This window comes from Nuphar pumila, chromosome 8 (genome assembly GCF_984573655.1).
Source record: "Nuphar pumila chromosome 8, dmNupPumi1.hap1.1, whole genome shotgun sequence".
Taxonomy (NCBI): domain Eukaryota; kingdom Viridiplantae; phylum Streptophyta; class Magnoliopsida; order Nymphaeales; family Nymphaeaceae; genus Nuphar; species Nuphar pumila.
Genome location: NC_143256.1, coordinates 19,843,715 through 19,861,345, shown reverse-complemented (window position 1 = coordinate 19,861,345; position 17,631 = coordinate 19,843,715). Strand labels below are relative to the sequence as shown.

At 41.2% G+C, this 17,631-nt stretch overlaps 1 protein-coding gene across 1 annotated transcript; it reads right to left on the bottom strand.

Annotated features, from left to right (window-relative positions):
- Positions 1–1,290: 1,290 nt before the first annotated feature.
- On the bottom strand, positions 1,291–4,944 carry LOC149829729 (caffeic acid 3-O-methyltransferase-like). Its single transcript, XM_090015281.1, has 4 exons — positions 4,640–4,944; positions 3,337–3,755; positions 2,426–2,490; positions 1,291–1,611 (listed from the first exon to the last, which is right to left on the bottom strand). Exons 1-4 carry the CDS (start codon positions 4,942–4,944, stop codon positions 1,291–1,293), a joined length of 1,110 nt encoding a protein of 369 aa, XP_089871407.1.
- Positions 4,945–17,631: the final 12,687 nt, after the last annotated feature.

The window sequence follows — 17,631 nt, the reverse complement described above, 5'->3', positions numbered from 1 at the left end:
AAATCTGACCATACATATGTGATCTACATGATTGATTTTGTGAGAATCAACTTTTGGATCGTCTGATTCCAACACCAAGTTAGGTTGTTATAAGATTCAAGAATCAATGGTCTATAATTTTAAAAATATTCAATGCTTAAAAAATCATTTTTTCTCAAAAAAACATGATCCAAGTGTGATTTTCTAGCAAATCGATCATGCATAACACATCTATCAGGTCAGATTTTTGAAAAACAACAAAAACCCTATCCAAATTCGATAGGCACAAAAAGTGTTAGGGACCTATCCATTTCTCTCTCTCTCTCTCTCTCTCTCTATATATATATATATATATATATATATATATATATATATTAGTTCCCATATACTTTATGGGTGTGCGGTACTCGGTCATGTTAGTTTTGAGCTATTTTTTATACGAAAAATAATCGTATTGTATGAAAAAAATAATGCATTTTTCAAATCCACTTGATGTCCAATTCGTAAACTTTACGATAAAAAGATCTTTTAAACTTTCACACAAGCGAATTTCTTTTAGACATGAGAACTTCCTCTCAAATATCCAAATATGCAAATTTTCTCATAAATATGTAAATTTAGTGCGATTTTATTAAAAGGAGGCTCACACATTTTTGGGACATTCACAACCATGAGTTGCAAAGGTCCCTAAAATGTGCACACCTTTTTAACTAAATACTCTCACATTTGCGAATGTCCATATTCTCTTATGCTTATGTTCTCACACATTTTCAAACGTTCTTCGACCGGTGCCCCTAATGCGGTTTTAGTAAAAGTAGTTTACACATTTTGAAGAGTTGTACTTTATCTACTAAGGTTATTTGCAAAAGGACTGTTAAAGGTTTAAAAAATCTTTAACAGGCTGGTAAAGGCCTTTTGTCTTTTAGCGTATGAGAGTGGTAGGCGGCTACCACTCACTCTATATTAGAAAATTGTAGGACATTTAGCGATATTACAATCATTTTCTATTTTTTTATAAGGCATCTATTAGCATGCAACCATGTGCCAAGGATTTATTGCTAATATTATTCGAAGTACAGTGGCAGAATGATTAGGCTCACAAACTAATTATTGCACGTACACTGAAACCAATTATTGCACATACATTGCTTGAAAGACTGATAAGCTCCAAAGACATATATCACAATCTGATCTTTATTTCCTCTCTCCTTTATATCTTCGCTTGTGTTCCATTACCAAGGTCCTCTTATTAAAGGAGCGAGTTTTGCATTATTTCACTTACTAGAAGGAAAACCTTGGTGCTTAAATAGTTCATTTGACATTATCTATGTTACTTTTCTTGTAGAATTCGATGACCCAAAAATTATAAGCATGGCATATGGGTTTCATACTGACGAACCTAGCAGCCTTTGCCAAAGCCTCAAACTCCTTCTCTGTCCTCTCCTTCCCACCAGAAGTCACTGTCATCATTAACAGGTCAAGCTCAAATACGTTTGATGTAGTGAAACTATTGCCTACCATCTCCGGCACAATCATCTCTATGACAATCACCTTGCCGTTCTCTGGCAGAGCATTCCAGCAGTTCTCCAACAGTTTCAAGCAACGGTCATCCCCCCAGGCATGAAGAATCCACTGCATGCATGATTGAGACTCCAGAGCTTATTTGTTGGTTAACATACTTGAAATTAGGGATGCACATCAGGCCTTGTAAGCCCGAGCTCAACTTGGGCATGTCTGGCTAGTGCTCATTTCGATAGAACAAGTGAGCTGAACCGGTGCATCAAGCTCAGGCTTGTCACTGTAAACAAGCCCGGTTTGATTAAGCCTGGAGGCCCCATTGATCTCATAGTAATAGGCTTGTTTCATGAAACTTTAAAAGAAATTGTTGAGCTGGCATTCCCAATATAATCATTTTCAACTATGAATGAAACAAACATCAAATTATCATAGTAGGAAAGTGTCATGCTGTTACAAGTGAACCCCAATTTTTCTCACCACCTATCATTTTTTATGTGTAAATCCTTTCATACCTTCTCCTTATGAGAGCTTTCACATGAGAAGGGTGAGCTGAGCTTAACGAAACAAATTAACATTTACGATATTGATTACGCAAAAGTCAAAAAAGACAGCCCTAAGGGAAAGGCATCGAGCTTAGCTCAAGCTCCAATGGAGCATAGCTCGACTCAAGATCAAGCTGAGCTTGAGCCTTTTGTATTTTGGACAAGCCAAGCTTATGACAGTGGCCATCCCAAACGGAAGAAAAATTTCGTAAGAAAATTACAGTAGGAAACCATTGGAAGATTCCTTTTTTGGTTTTCGAAATAGAAATTTCCAAAGTTACCAGAGTTTCAGGTGGGATCATTTTAATTTGCAGCCTGCGCCATATGATAACTTGAAAGTTTCCAGACCGTGGAAATGCCTAATGATAGATTTATAAGAAACAAACCTTCATGAAGATGGCTTCTCCGCTTGGTACACTGGAAAACATATCGCCTCCAACATGTTCAATTCCTACAACAAGAGCACAAAAGCATCTTGATAATCATCATAGAGTTAGCTGATATACCAATATTTTAATGAGCGCAGATTAGCAAAGTGAGAGGGAAAAGAGAGGCAAGGTTGGGAGCAGATCTAATGCTCAGGGCAGAACACCTTATAGTGGCTGCCCCTATTAAAATGAGGGGCTGCCTCCTTATTAAAAGTGGGGGCGAACCCCCAACACTGGACTACGACTCGGCAAGGTTTTGCATTTTAGGAACAGAAATGGATCAATCAACTTAAAAGAGATGGTAGTTTTGACATTGCTACTGCTAGTACTGTTGCAAATGGGTTGTATTTGGTGCAGGTGTTGGTGTAAGCAGATGTTGCACCTGGATTGTTACACCTATATGCTCATTTCTCTACACTTACAAAGTTACAAGATCTACATTTACATGTAAATAGCCTTATAACTTTGGATCTTTTAGCAAAGCTGACCTGCACCTAATAAGATGTTGAGAGGGGCCTTTACCGCATCCAACTTGATCGATCCATTTGAGCACCAATTATTATTTTTAGGGCATGTTTGCAATGCCCTGTGAATTTTGAATTACAATCACAACACTTTCTCAAGATTGGTGAAATATGAGAAAACTATAAGTTGTGATTGTTTTTGCCTTGAGTCTTGTGAAAGTTGGTCACAAGATTGAGCTTGCCACCAACAATCACAACTACTTTCTCAGCTGTGATTGTTCATCACCACCTGCAACCAAAGCAGACATCTTCTAAATTTTAAGGCATTTTTGTCAATGTTGCAAGAAAGCAACTTCTCAAGAAAGAGAAAGCCGAGGTCCACACATTTATTGAATCCAAACTTACCAGGGAACTGCTGCGCGTCATGGATGACATGCGGCATGTCGAAATTGATGGCCTTGATTTGTGGGTACTTGGCTGTAATGAGGCTCAAGTTGGCTCCTGTCCCTCCCCCAACGTCCACCAAGGATTGGAGACCCTGGAACCCAGTGTAGTTTTCTAGGATCTTCTTCATGATCATGGTTGTGTGATGGTGCATACCCTTGTTGAATATCTCATTGAACCGTGGATCCATGAGATGGTACTCAAAGAAGCCCATGCCATAGGCTTTGTTGAATGGGATGCCACCCTCCAGCACTGCATCCTTAAGGTAATACCAACTATCCATGTACGCCTTGTCCTGGATCACTAGGAGCAGAGGGCCGAGAGATACACCATCCTGGTCTCGGAGCAAGAATTTGCATGGAGGACCCAGACCGTATCGCCTATTCATTCCATCGGATAACGCATAAGTAAAGGTCCACATTTGTTAGTGAGTACGAGTTGATGAGCACATGGGCATGGACCACGCCTCCATGGGCATACTTCTTTACCCTATGGTCATTGTTGGGGCATTGAATGGGTTAGGTTTTTCACAACCCAACCTGATGCCTTGGATGCAACTGCTATATATGGCCTGGAATGCGATGTGCCCAACTTTTTTTCATAGACACATCTATGAGGCCAGATCGAGTCAAAACAACTTGCATCATGATATAAAAGATGCTCCCGGAGCACCTACTCCTTTATCTATACCGTTGGATTAATTCTAATCCAACGGTTTAGATAAGGTTTAAATTTTAAGGACTTTCCTTTATAAACTATTTTCAAACAATTGAATGCCATGTTGATCAACTAACCTTTTCTTAAAGTTCCAGAAAACATGCTTTTTGTCTCTCTCCCTGTTTCATGTTTTATAAATCGATACACAGGCACGAATGCATGATTGGATTGTAGACAAGGATGGAAGCATGGCATGAATGCATTATAAACGATGGATGATGGAATGGATGGATGAATGCATGATGGATGATCTGACTTGTATACGGGTTTTTTTGGTGATCTAAAATCAACGGCTATGAAAGGTATCAATTTTTTTTTGGCTCAAAAAGATATGTTTTTTTTATCGAAAAAACATGATCCAATAATCAATTTTCACTCGATCAAAATTGCTAAACACTTAAAACCTATGGGGGCAAAACACGGCAAAACGAGAAATGGGAAGTAATATATATATATATATATATATATATATATATATATATATATATATATATATATATATATATATATATATATATATATATATATATATATAAAGAGAGAGAACCTTTGGACTTTGCCTTCTGAAGTGGTCGAGGAGGAGCAGGTGAGCATTGAGTGTCCGGCTAAGAACTGGAGGATGCGATCCAGCATGGTGGGTGCATCTGGGTTCTTAGTGGGCAGCTGTGCGGCTATCTCGACTGGGGTGAGCTGGGCTCCCTCCCCCGCCTTGGCCATGACCTCAAAGAGCTCCAACTCTATAGCAGCCTTGAGGGTCATGGGCAGGACGGAAGAGCACACCAACTGCATGGTGAGCTCGCACACCTCGTAGTCTGATGACATATGGTTGGTGAGGCCCCTGCGAGAACTCATTTGGGATGGATGAAGATGAGCTAATTTTGGCTTGATGATTATGCCAATAAGAGAACAAGGCAGGCACTTCCTTTCATAGGTTACATGAGAGCAGCGTACCACTGAATTTAAGCAGCCGGACGGGGCCCACCCCCTTGACGGAGTGCGCACCTAGCACAAACAGCTGCCTACACCAAAGACATGAGGCTTGGTGGGCCCCACTATTTGTACAATGAATGACAGTGATGAAGGCAACGGCCAGTGGTGATTTTTTTTTTTTTACAAAAACGGTGGTGTAAAAAAAAAATTTGTGTTTTGATAACACCTCTAAAAACTCTATGCAGATTGTCAGAAGGTAAAATTTTCAATGATACTTCAAAACAGAACAGGCCTGCTTAAACCCAAGTTAGTGGCCATATGCTTATGTTTTCTTTTTCTCACATTTAGCATGAGTACCTAGTTGCTAGATGAAACGTACTAAATGAGTTTTCCTGACCCAACCCATTTATTAAATGGGTTGGCGGGTCATGTCGGGTTACCCGTTTATTAAATGGGTCGGGTTAGTGTTTGCCACAGCTGACCTGTTTAATAAACAGGTCGGGTTCGGGTTGAGGTATGCTGACACCCGACCCGATTGCCACCCCTAGCGAGAACTCATTTGGGATGGATGAAGATGAGCTAATTTTGGCTTGATGATTATGCCAATAAGAGAACAAGGCAGGCACTTCCTTTCATAGGTTACATGAGTGCAGCGTACCACTGAATTTAAGCAGCCGGACGGGGCTCACCTGGCACAAACAGCTGCCTACACCAAAGACACATGAGGCCTGGTGGGCTCCACTATTTGTACAATGAATGACAGTGATGAAGGCAACGTCCAGTGGTGATTTTTTTTACAAAAGCGGTGGTGTAAAAAAAAATGTGTTTCGATACCACCTCTAAAAACTCTCTGCAGATTGTCAGAAGGTAAAATTTTCAATGGTCTTTCTATTCCACCGGCGCGCTGCAACAATTTTATTTACCACTCTTGCCGACATCACCCAACTCATTAACAATGGTCTTTTAATTCTGCGCACTTTCATTAGACTTGTTTAATTAGACGAAAACATGTAACATAACGTGGTAAGTCACTTGTCTCTATCTTGTTTACATTAGTACATGCAAGAAGGTGTAAATAGATTTCAAATTAACTCACAATATTTGCAAGAATTGACACAATCCTACTAAATAGTGACCTAGAGGTGGTCCAGACAAGTTTTGGGTGAATGCAATGATTAATGAGTAAATATAAGATTTGCAATGTCCTAATTTTTTAAACAAAAAAAATTTATAATTTTTTTAAAATCCTTTTATACAAATTTTAAAAATATAGTAAAAAATCTTTTTAAAATACGGTTCAAGCCTTGAGCGGGTTATAGTTTTCAACACAAATTTGTAAGACTATAATAACTGAATCAAACCATCATTAACATTAAATAAATCAAACACTAGTATCACAAATTATCAGAGTTTATAGGACTAAAGAAAATTAATAAAGTAAATAAAATGATTTAGCTCATCAAACAACCTAAAGGAGCGTGTCCTGCTTGGCGCCACCTCAAACCTCCTGTCATCGCCCTCTAGCTTATTCACTACCTAAATATTAAAAGTAGATGCATTGGCCGCAACCCCATTAGAAAAAGATTTTATACATAGGCATGAAAAAAACACAAATACATAACACATACATCTTTTTCAATGCAAACAAAATCACAACATATAAACACAACAGTTAACAATCACAACAATGATAATTTAAGCATCCAGTATTACATTCTCTCATTTGCATGAGATTCCAAATCATGTGCTTGGTTAGCTATACAAATGAGATTTATTTTCTCATTGTCATGAGATTCCAATTCACATTTGAATGCAATCAATCATACCCAGACTTTGGTTTGAATAACTTGAGTGTCATCCCTAGGTAGCTGGGAAAAAAGATGAGCAGCTTGTGGTTTGGCTTGGCTCAGCTCCAAAAGTGAGCTTGGCAAGCCGAGCTATGAGCCAGCTTGTTTAGATAAACCACACACGAACGTGAAAAGCTCATCTTATATATTCTATATTTATATGTTATATATTGTATACAGATATTACGTATTATATATAATATACATATTATATACATTCTATACATATATTACATATATTTTGCATATATTATATATATTATCAATCTTAAAACTACTTGAAAAACTTTTTTCAAGAAAAAACAAGCCAGCTCATGATCGGCTTGTAACAAGCTTTGGCCTCAGCTTGGCTCAAGATGAGCTTACAAGCCAAGCCCAAGAAAGAGTCCGTCCTTAACAAACAGAACTCCAACAACCCAAGCTTGGCTCATTCGGCTGACTTACCAGCCCTATCCTTCGGTGCATGAGCTCTACCTTTAGATAGCATTTGATTGCACGATCACAATCATTTACTACAATGCAAGAGTCTTGTAATGGTGGGCCCCAAGTGCTGCATCAAATGTTGGGCTCTTGCATTTAGGCCCAAACTGGGACACAAGAGTGCCTTGCATCCCATTTGGGTGAGATGAAATAGCCCAACATTTGAAGACATGAACTCAATTAGATGACACTATTGCAAAGAGGTCGGACACATGAAGCATACATGTCATGCTCCAAATTTTTAACTTGTGATTTTGAAAATATCGATGAAAAACCTTTCATAGTTAGGGTTTTTTATTTTTAAAATCGTCAGTGGAAGCAATTCAAAAAGGAACACAACCTGACAAAATTTTGGGCACGTTAGCCTTAAAATCACCATCTTCCATAAAACAACTACTCAAGGGGAGTGATGAACAAAAACCATAGATTATTAATAGAATTTGCAGTTTATTACAAAAATAAGCATTTCTCCCATAATCCACAAAGCTAAAGAAAACCCAAAACACAGAGTCAGGATGCTAGTAAAAAGAAGGAAATCTCGAGCCAAGTTTCATCGTGCCATCATCCGTCTGTAAGGTCCTACTCGTCACCTGCCCACGAAATGGGCCAGTCTCATAACAAACTGACAGATGCATGAATAGACAACGAAGAATAAATAAAGTAGGACATTCATAAGATAAACAATTTATTTCATTAGAAACAGTAACTAAAATGCATAATTAAAATATGAGAAAGTAAATCTATTCTAGCATGACCAACATATGCAAATAACTACTATACTGAAAGAGATATTCATCACAAGATATAAACAACATCGTAAGCAATATGAATTACATTAATCTATAACTATTGTGAACAATATATTCTTTAAGTTCTGATATTAACTGACCTATGGGTACGCACAGATGCAAAACGTAGAAACAACAGAGACCAATCCAGGGGTTTATTATATTAAGTATTTTTCATTAACCCGGGTGGCTGACTGTGTCCACTCTTATGGGGACGGTCAGTGACCAAGAGAGTAAATCTCCAAAGGCATTCCTAACCCATGGATGCATCCAACTTCTCCAGAAGTACCTAGGAGCTACCACCTAGGATAATTTATGGTAGTCACATTTTCCTAACTCTGATGACTGAGGAAGCTGACTCTTTTGCCTATGAGCTAATTGTTAACAACTTGTCCATCAGAGTTTTTGTACAATCCATCCTCTCCCTTGATAAACTATGAGAGTCGAATGGGCACGACGGGGGTTTCTTAACCAACGCCCCATTCTACATGCTCTGGTTTGCTAGACCTACTCGAGCATATTGCCTGTGAAGGCGAGTTATCACCATTTATGTGATCTCAGCATTGTGCTATATGCACACATTGAGGTTGCCACAACCTCATCATCCAAACATCGTAACACCAACGTGACATACTTATCCACAAGTACAACCATACCTATCTACAGGTATGACTACGACGAGAGGGTAACAATTAATATGTTGTAATTCATTTGGTTGTAATTTGACATGCATTGCTCTTTGAGCATTTGGCCTATGGAGGCGAACATCATTATCTTTATTTATTTCAATAGAGTGCTCATTGCACAATTCGATATGCTCAACGACCTCTCATACTTCTCATTGTAGCGTATGTACCGTACCTATCTAGAGGTCCGGCTACGATGGTAGATCATGGGTTTCTCGAAGGATAACCCAACACTGTGTTCCGTAGGATGTAGTATAAGTGATTTTAGTTAGCGAGCTTAGTTTCTATAAAACAAGAACACAACTCTCAGGATTGCCGTGGATCCGAGTATCTCTCCTGAGTAACAGACTTGAGGTGCAGATAATTGCATCTAGCAACTCATAGAGAGAACACTAGCTTTAAAAGAAGGCTTTCGTGCTCGAGAAATTGAGCCTTGCACCAAGAAAGCTCTCTTTTCGACACCACAGTGCCTGTACTCAATTTACACCCCTTTTGAAAGGTGAAAAATATTGTACGCACACCTGCACACCCTGCGAGGCTTGTTTGAAGGCGGTAAAAGAACAAATATGTACTAGCAAAACTAAGTATCTATGGTGTGACATAAAAAAAAAGTAAGTACAGGAAAAGAGTAACAGGAATTTACTATAGAGCAACCCTATGCATACAAAATACAGGAAAACATGTAAACTTTAGAAAAACAAAGACAAACGGTTGCAAGTCATATTTATCTACATGTACGCATGCATGAAATATCAATTATTCTATCTCAGAACCCCAATACTTTATTTAATTCATCAAAAGTCTTCGTGCAACTTTCCTCTTCCTCAAAAGGTTGCATCGTTGCGAGTGCCTATGAGTATAGGTGATATAGAACTCGGGCCGTGGGGCACATGGAGGATCTGTTGCTCAAACTGCAAAGTGTGAACACTTAGTATGCTAAAGTCAAAATAAAGAACAGAAAAGGGCAGTGGTACAACCACTGCCCACCCATCAACAAATAGCGAAGGGGTAGGGACGCAGTCCTCGCCCACCTGCCCACTCGAAAGCGGTAAAGGGAGCAGAGGCGCAACCCCTGCCAAAAAAGGCAGTCGACAAGAGCAAAGCCTCTATAGAAAAATAATGACATTGGGCAGGGGCTTTGCCCTTGCCAAAAAAGGTAGTCGGCAGGAGCAAAGCCTCTGCTAGAAAATAACAACATTCAGTAGGGGCTTTGCCCTTGCCGAAAAAGGCAATCAGTAGGGCCTTGTCCTTGTTAAAAAAAAAGGACTGTCGACAGGGGCCTCGCCTCTGCCGGAGAAACAACAGTTGGCAAGGGAAAAGCCCCTGTCTGCAAAAAAAAAATAGGTGTCTGGGGTGAAGCCCCTATCGACCGAACGGAGGCAGGTACTCTCCCCGCCAGCCAAAAATCAAGAGGCAGGGGCACGGTCCCCTGCCTATCCTTCAAAATAGGCGACATAGAGGTGGGGAAGGCACGACAAGGGGCCGCGGGCCTCCTGTCAACCTTTTGACAACCTCAGAGAGAGGGGGAAGGCGTGGCAGAGGGCCGCTGACCTCTTCCTAACCTTTCAACGAATATAGAGCGAGAGGGGGAAGGCACGGTAGGGGGCCACCAGCCTCGTACCAGCCTTTCGACGAATGCAAAAAGAGAGGGGGAAGGTGCAGCACGGGGCCACCGGCCTTTCGGCGAACACAAAGAGAGAGGGGGAGGGCACGACAGGGAGCCACCAACCTCCTACTGGCCCTTCGACAAACAAAAAAAGATGAAGAAGAAGAAGAAGAAGAAGAAGAAGAAGAAGAAGAAGAAGAAGAAGAAGAAGAAGAAGAAGAAGAAGAAAGGGTGTGTACCTGAGAGAGGGACAGCGTCGTCGACCGACATTGCACACAGAGAGCGAGAGAGGAGAGGGAGAGAAGGAGGAGGCAAACACAGGCAATGCGAGCCCTCCCTCCCCTCGTTGTGCCTGTAAAGGGGAATCAAGGAGCCGAAAAGAGAAACCCCAAAGGGGTTTCCTGTTTTAGCAAGGGGGAAAAGGGGGGAGCGCAACTGGGTGGGGGTGGGGGGGGGAGGGAAGGGTTTAAACGAAACCCTTTCCCCCCATGGTTTTTTAACCCTAATGGGTCCGAATCAGATTCGTATCCGACCCATGTCTATTTTTTTTTTAAATCATGGGTTTTACATCCTACCCCTCTTAAAAGAATTTCGTCCACAAAATTTTATTGCATTCAAGACTTAAAGTACAAGTCAGGGTATTTTTTCCTGATATCATTCTCAGGTTCCCAAGTGCAATTATCAATCCCATGATGCTGCCACCGAACCTTCACAAAAGAAATGGTCTTTAATCTCAGCACTTGATCACGATGATCAATGATCTCCACCGGTCTTTCTTTGAATGTCAAGTCTCCTCGAATGTCTATATCATCGTAGTGAATGATGTGCGAGGGATCGTGAACGTACTTCCTCAACATGGACACATTGAAAACATCATGGATCTAAGCATATTGAGGAGATAATGCCACACGATAAGTTGCTTCTCCAATTTGTTCCAAGATCTTTAACAATCCAACATATCTATGACTTAGCTTTCCCTTTTTCTCAAACCGGAATACGCTCTTCATCGAGGATACCTTAATGAAAACCATCTCACCAATCGCGAACGTAAGCGCTCGTCGGCATCTATCGACATAGCTCTTCTGTTGACTCTGAGCAGTACAAAGTTGTTCCCAAATCATTTACATCTGTTGAGTATAGTGTTGCATAACTATAGGTGCCTCCAGCCTTCGTTCGTCGACCTCATCCTAGTAGACAGGTGATCATCACAGTAGACAAAGCTTCGTATGGAGCCATCCCGATACTAGCATGGTAACTGTTGTTATACGCAAACTCTGTCAGACTGATGTAGAAATCCCACTCCCCCTTCTAGTTCATCATACAGGTTCAAAGCATGTCTGCCAAGGTCTGAATCGTACGCTCAGACCGGCAGTCTTAGGGTGAAATGCAGTACTGAACTTTAGCTTTGTGCCTAAAGCTAGCTGAAGTTGCCCCAAAACCTTGAAGTGAATCTTGAATCACGATCAAAGATAATAGAGACCGAAACACCATGTAGTCTCACAATCTCTCTAACATAGAGATCTGCCAGACTGTCTAACGACTGGTTGAGACAGATAGGTAGAAAGTGAACAACTTTGGTGAGTCTATCGACGATCACCCAACTCGCATCATGCTTCCTCCGTGTCCTTGGTAGACTGACTATGAAGTCCATAGTGATATCCTTCCACTTTCATAGTGGGATCTCCATCTGCTGCATGACCCCACCGGGTCTCTGGTGCTCGATCTTGATTTGCTGGCACATTAGACAATTTGAGATGTATTCTGCCACGTCTCGTTTCATTCTACTCCACCAATAACTCCACTGTAGGTCCTTGAGCATCTTCGTGCCACCAGGATGAATAGTATACCTGGACTTATGGGCTTCTGCAAGAATTTTGTCCCTCAAGACCGGGTCATCAGGAACCCAAAGGAGCTCCTTCAGCTATATACTTTCATCCTCTTTCAGATGAAAAGGGGTATCAGCCAACAACGCTTGAGCCTTCAACTTCTCGTAGCGCACATCCATCTTCTATCCACTGATGATCCTAGCCAGTAGCTCGGGTTGAGCTACCAGATTGGATAAACCGATTGAACCTCACGTGATCACAAAAGGTTCCCAAGAGGCTAGGTCTTCAATATGCTTCCATCCAGCAAATAAAGCATTGATCAAAACTTTGGGTGTCTTGCGGCTAAAGGTGTCAACCACGACATTCACCTTTCTTGGGTGGTAGGAGAGGGTGAAATCGTAATCCATAAGGAATTCGAGCCAACGATGTTGTCTTATGTTCAATTCTTTCTACAAAAATAAATACTTGAGGCTCTTATGATTGATGAATGCCTCAAACTGCTTCCCATACAAGTACTGTTACCATATCTTCAATGCGAACACAATCGCAACTAACTCTAAATCATGAGTCGGGTAATTCTTCTCATGAAATTTTGAGTTGTCGAGAGGCGTAAGCGATCATTTTCCATTTCTGCATCAGCACGACCCCTAAGCCAGACCCAACGGCATTGGTGTAGATCATGAATACGCTTTTATCTAAGGGTAAGGCCAAAATCAAAGCATTGGTAAGTCACTCCTTCAACAACTGGAAGCTAGCCTCACACTTCTCATCCCAAACAAATTTGGCCTCTTTCTTCAGCAACTTCATCATGGGTAGCACAATCTTAGAAAAATCCTAGATAAATCTTCTGTAGTATCCAACTAATCCGAGAAAACTCTTGATATCACGCCCGTTCTTCGGTTGTTGCCAACTGAGAACGGCCTCTACCTTTGCAGTGTCCACAAACACTCATTCCTTAGAAATAACGTACCCCAAAAACATATCTTCTTCGTGCCAGAATTCACATTTGAAGAGCTTGACATACAAGCATTCCTTTTGTAGTGTCTCCAACATGATGATTAGGTGTCATCGATGCTGCTCCCAATTTTCTAAGTACACCAGGATGTCATTGATGAACATAATCATGAAGGTATCTAAAAATGGCTTGAACACCCTATTCATTAAGTCCATGAAAGTTGCGGGGGCATTGTTGAGTTCGAAAGGCATGACCATGAGCTCATAATGTCTGTATCTGGTCGGAAAGGTCATCTTAGGAATATCATCTCCCTTAATTTTGAGTTGATGGTACCTAAACCTAAGGTCAATCTTCGAGAAAACTTTGGCCTTTTGTAACTGATTGAAAAGATTCTTGATGCATGACAATGGGTACTTGTTCTTTATCGTGGCCTGGATGAGCATTCGATAGTCAGTGCATAACCGCAAGGATCCATCCTTCTTCTTCATGAATAGTACAGGCGCTCCTTAGGGAGATACATTGGGGTGAATGAACCCCCGATCCATCAGCTCCTGCAACTACCTTTTGAGCGCCTCGAGCTCGGCTAGCTCCATTTTGTATGGCGCTTTGAAGATTGGCATTGTACCCGATAGCAATTCAATGTTGAATTCTACCTCATGAGGCGGTAGAAGTCCTGATAGCTCATTGAGAAACATGTCAGGATAGTCGCGACCACATCCAGCTCACTAATGAGAATAGGCGTCAGACCCAATTGGATGACACTAACCAAGAAGGCAGTGCATCCTTTTTGTATGTAGTTATGCACCTTCAGCGCTGAGATCATCCAACTTGCTTGCACAGGTCTGGAAATTCTGAATTCTACCATCGGAAAGCCTAGAGGGGATAAAACGATCTTGCCATCATGGCAAAAGATCTTGGCATGATACTTATGCAACCAATCCATGCCTAGGATGACGTCAAATTCTGTCATCTCAAGCAGGATGGCACAAGCATGCAATTGTCGATTGACCACCACTATGTCCAACTCTGGTACATATGTGGCACAAACCACATTCTTCCCAATAAGGTTATACATGTCTAAAGCATTATGAAGTGGTTTTATAGTTATATGCAATTGTTCTATAAATTTTAATGAAACAAACAAGTGTGTGGCACCACAATCAAAGAATGCAAAAGTTGCTTTATCAGCAACTAGAATGGTACCGTGAACGTGATCCCCTTTGGTCAATTGCTCGACCGTGGCTGCATAAACTCGACCTGGCACCTTCTTGACACTGCTCGACTGCACCTGTTGCTGTAGCTGCTGAGGTGGTCAAGGGGGATGGGGTACGCTGCCAGTTCGCTTGAGGTCGTCAGTTGCCTTCTTGCGGTAGTCGTGGATGTAGTGGCCTATCTTTCCATAATACAAACATCCGTCAGTCTCCCACGGACAGGGTTGTCTTCCATGGAGCATCTTGTACTTGAGGCAGCTATCTCTAGAAGGCTGCCTGGGTGGTGGGTGGCCCTGCTGTCGTTGGCGCTTCGCTAGAGGAAACTGCTTCTTTCCTCCTTCGATCTTCATAGGTAAGGGTGACTATTGTACTTGACCGTCAGAGTGGACCCTCTTTTGATCACCACCTGTCGCAGGTGGCTTTTTCGCTTGAGCACTCTTTGAAGACTCTCAATCCTCGTTCAGTAGGGTGGCTACCGCTACAACCGCAAAAAAAGTCATGGGCATGTTGGTGAGGACCCGGTGCCTGAGTTCTTCCTTTAATCTACGAATAAACTTCCCAGCTCGCTTGCGGTCATCCCCAAACAGGTTGGGACAATAGTGCTCCAATTGCTAAAATTTGGTGATATACTCGCCCAGACTCGAAATGCTCTGACACAACTTCAATAATTATACCTTCTTTTCCCTCGCACGAGGAGGGAAGAAATTTCCTAGGAAGGCGCTCTTGAAGGCCTCCCAAGGAATCACCTTAGAATCCAAGAATTGCATGTCCTGAGTCATGTCCCACCATTCACGTGCATCATCCTTCAGTCAAAAGGACCCGAATATGGTCTTCTTATCGTCAGGTACAGACAGAACTTGAAACACTAACTCTACCTCTTTGATCCAACTTTCAGCCATGTCTGGATCAACCTTGCTCGTGAAGGTCGGAGGATTGAGCTTCAAGAACTTTTCATAAGTAACGGTCGGTGTCCTTTCAGTAAGGGGAGCCTGGTCCTGCTATGAGCAAACCTGGCTCCGAATTGCCTCTGCCAGGGTATTGAGGGAATCCATCATGAATTCTCTCTATGTCGCACCATTCATTAGCCATGTTATTTCTCATGCCTTCCATCAACCTTGAAAAGTAATCAAGAGTAAATGTCAATATGCCGAGGGAACAAAAGAGAAAAAATATAAGTCTTTATTAAGAAAGACGTTCATACAAAATCCAGCAGTGCTTGTACATAAGCAAAAATGTTTTATTCACTAGAGATAAAGGAGTTTGCAGACTCTATCAAAACTTGGCAGATACTATCTCCCCCCAGGAATAGGTAGAGTACTACCTGAGATATTCCCTTTTATTTCTCATGCGCCTAAATTTGCGCTTAGGGATGTAGGGAGGTGCCTCCTTGTAGGAGGCCTCTTGCTTATAGAGGGGCGTCGTCGGTGTATATTCTGGTGAGCTAGAACTATAACATGACGAATCAGCTACGCACATGTATGTGGGTGATACATCGCCCGTTGGGCCTACTGGAGGTGGTGGTTGCTCGCCTGCAGTCGATATTGCAATCTCACCGTCGTACTCTGCCTTGAGGAGACAAGCATCTATGGTGTGCCCTGAGTTTCCGCAGAATACACACTTTCTGTTACATCAGAGGAAATATATTCTCCTGATGACTCTTGTGGTGCCTGCTGGTGCACCAGAATATGCAAATGCGCAAATTCACCTTTGGCATAAACTTCAGCCCACGTCGCGACCAAGGCTATCTGGTAGGCGACCAGTAGAGGAAATCTCAGATCATTCATAAAGGTAGGTAGGGGTGTGCGGTTAGCTCAATAACCAGCCTCGGACATCCCGTGTCCACCCCTTTCCATGAATGAGCTCCTCCCCCTTACAAAACAGCCACACAACCTACGCGTGCCCTTACCGTGACTACCATTAGGACCAATGAATGAATCCATCTTTTGAACCATACTATAAAAAAAAACAAGAATACAATTTAATTTAAGCATGCTATAAAATACCAAAGACTTACTTACAGTGTGATGGGAGGCTCAATGGTCAAGATTCACCTCTTTTTACATGTCTTTGATACCAAGTTGTCACACCCCAAACTTTGAACTTATGATTTTGAAAACATCGATGAAAAACCTTTCATAGGTTAGGGTTTTTTGACTTTTACAATTATCAGCGGAAATAATTTAGAAGGGAACACAAGTTAACAAAATTCTTGGCATGTTAGCTTTAAAATCATCATCATCCATAAAACAACTACTCAAGGGGAGTGAGGAACAAAAACCATAGATTATTAATAGAATTTATAGTTTATTACAAAAAATGAGCATTTCTCCTACAATCCACAAATCTAAAGAAAACCCAAAACACAGATCCAGGATGTTAGCAGAAAAAAGAAAATCTTGAGCCAAGTTCTATCATGCCATCGACCGTCTGTAAGGTCCTACTCGTCACCTGCCCATAAAATGGGACAATCTCATAACAAACTGGTAAGTGTACGAATAAACTATGAAAAATAAATAAAGTAGGACATTCATAAGATAAACAATTTATTTCATTAGAAGAGTAACTAAAATGAGTAATTGAAATGCGAGAAAGTAAATCTATTCTAGCATGACCAACAATGCAAAGAACTACTGTACTGAAAGAGATATTCATCACAAGATATAAACAACATCATAAGCAATATGAATCTAATTAATCTACAACTATTATGAATAAAATATTCTTTAAGTTTTGATATTAACTGGCTTGTGGGTACGCACAGACGTGAAACTTAGAAACAACCAAGTCTAATCCGAGGGTTTATTATGTCAAGTATTTTTTATTAACCAGTGTGGCTGACTGTGTTCGCTCCTAAGGGAATGGTCAGTGACAAATAGAGTAAATTTTCAAAGGCATTTGTGGCCCATGGATGCATCCAACTTCTGCAAAAGTACTCGGGAGCAATTACCTAGGATAATTTATGGTAGTCCCATTTTTCCTAACTTCGATGACTGGGGAAGCTGAGTCTTTTGCTTGTGAGGTGGTTGTTAACAACCTGTTCATCAGAGTTTTTGTACCATTCATCATCTCCCTTGATGAATTGTGAGAGTCAAATGGGCATGACAAGGATTTCTTAACCATTGCCTCATTCTACATGCTCTGGTCTGCTAGACCCACTAGAGCATATTTCTTGTGAATGCGAGTTGTCACCATTTATGTGATCTTAGTATT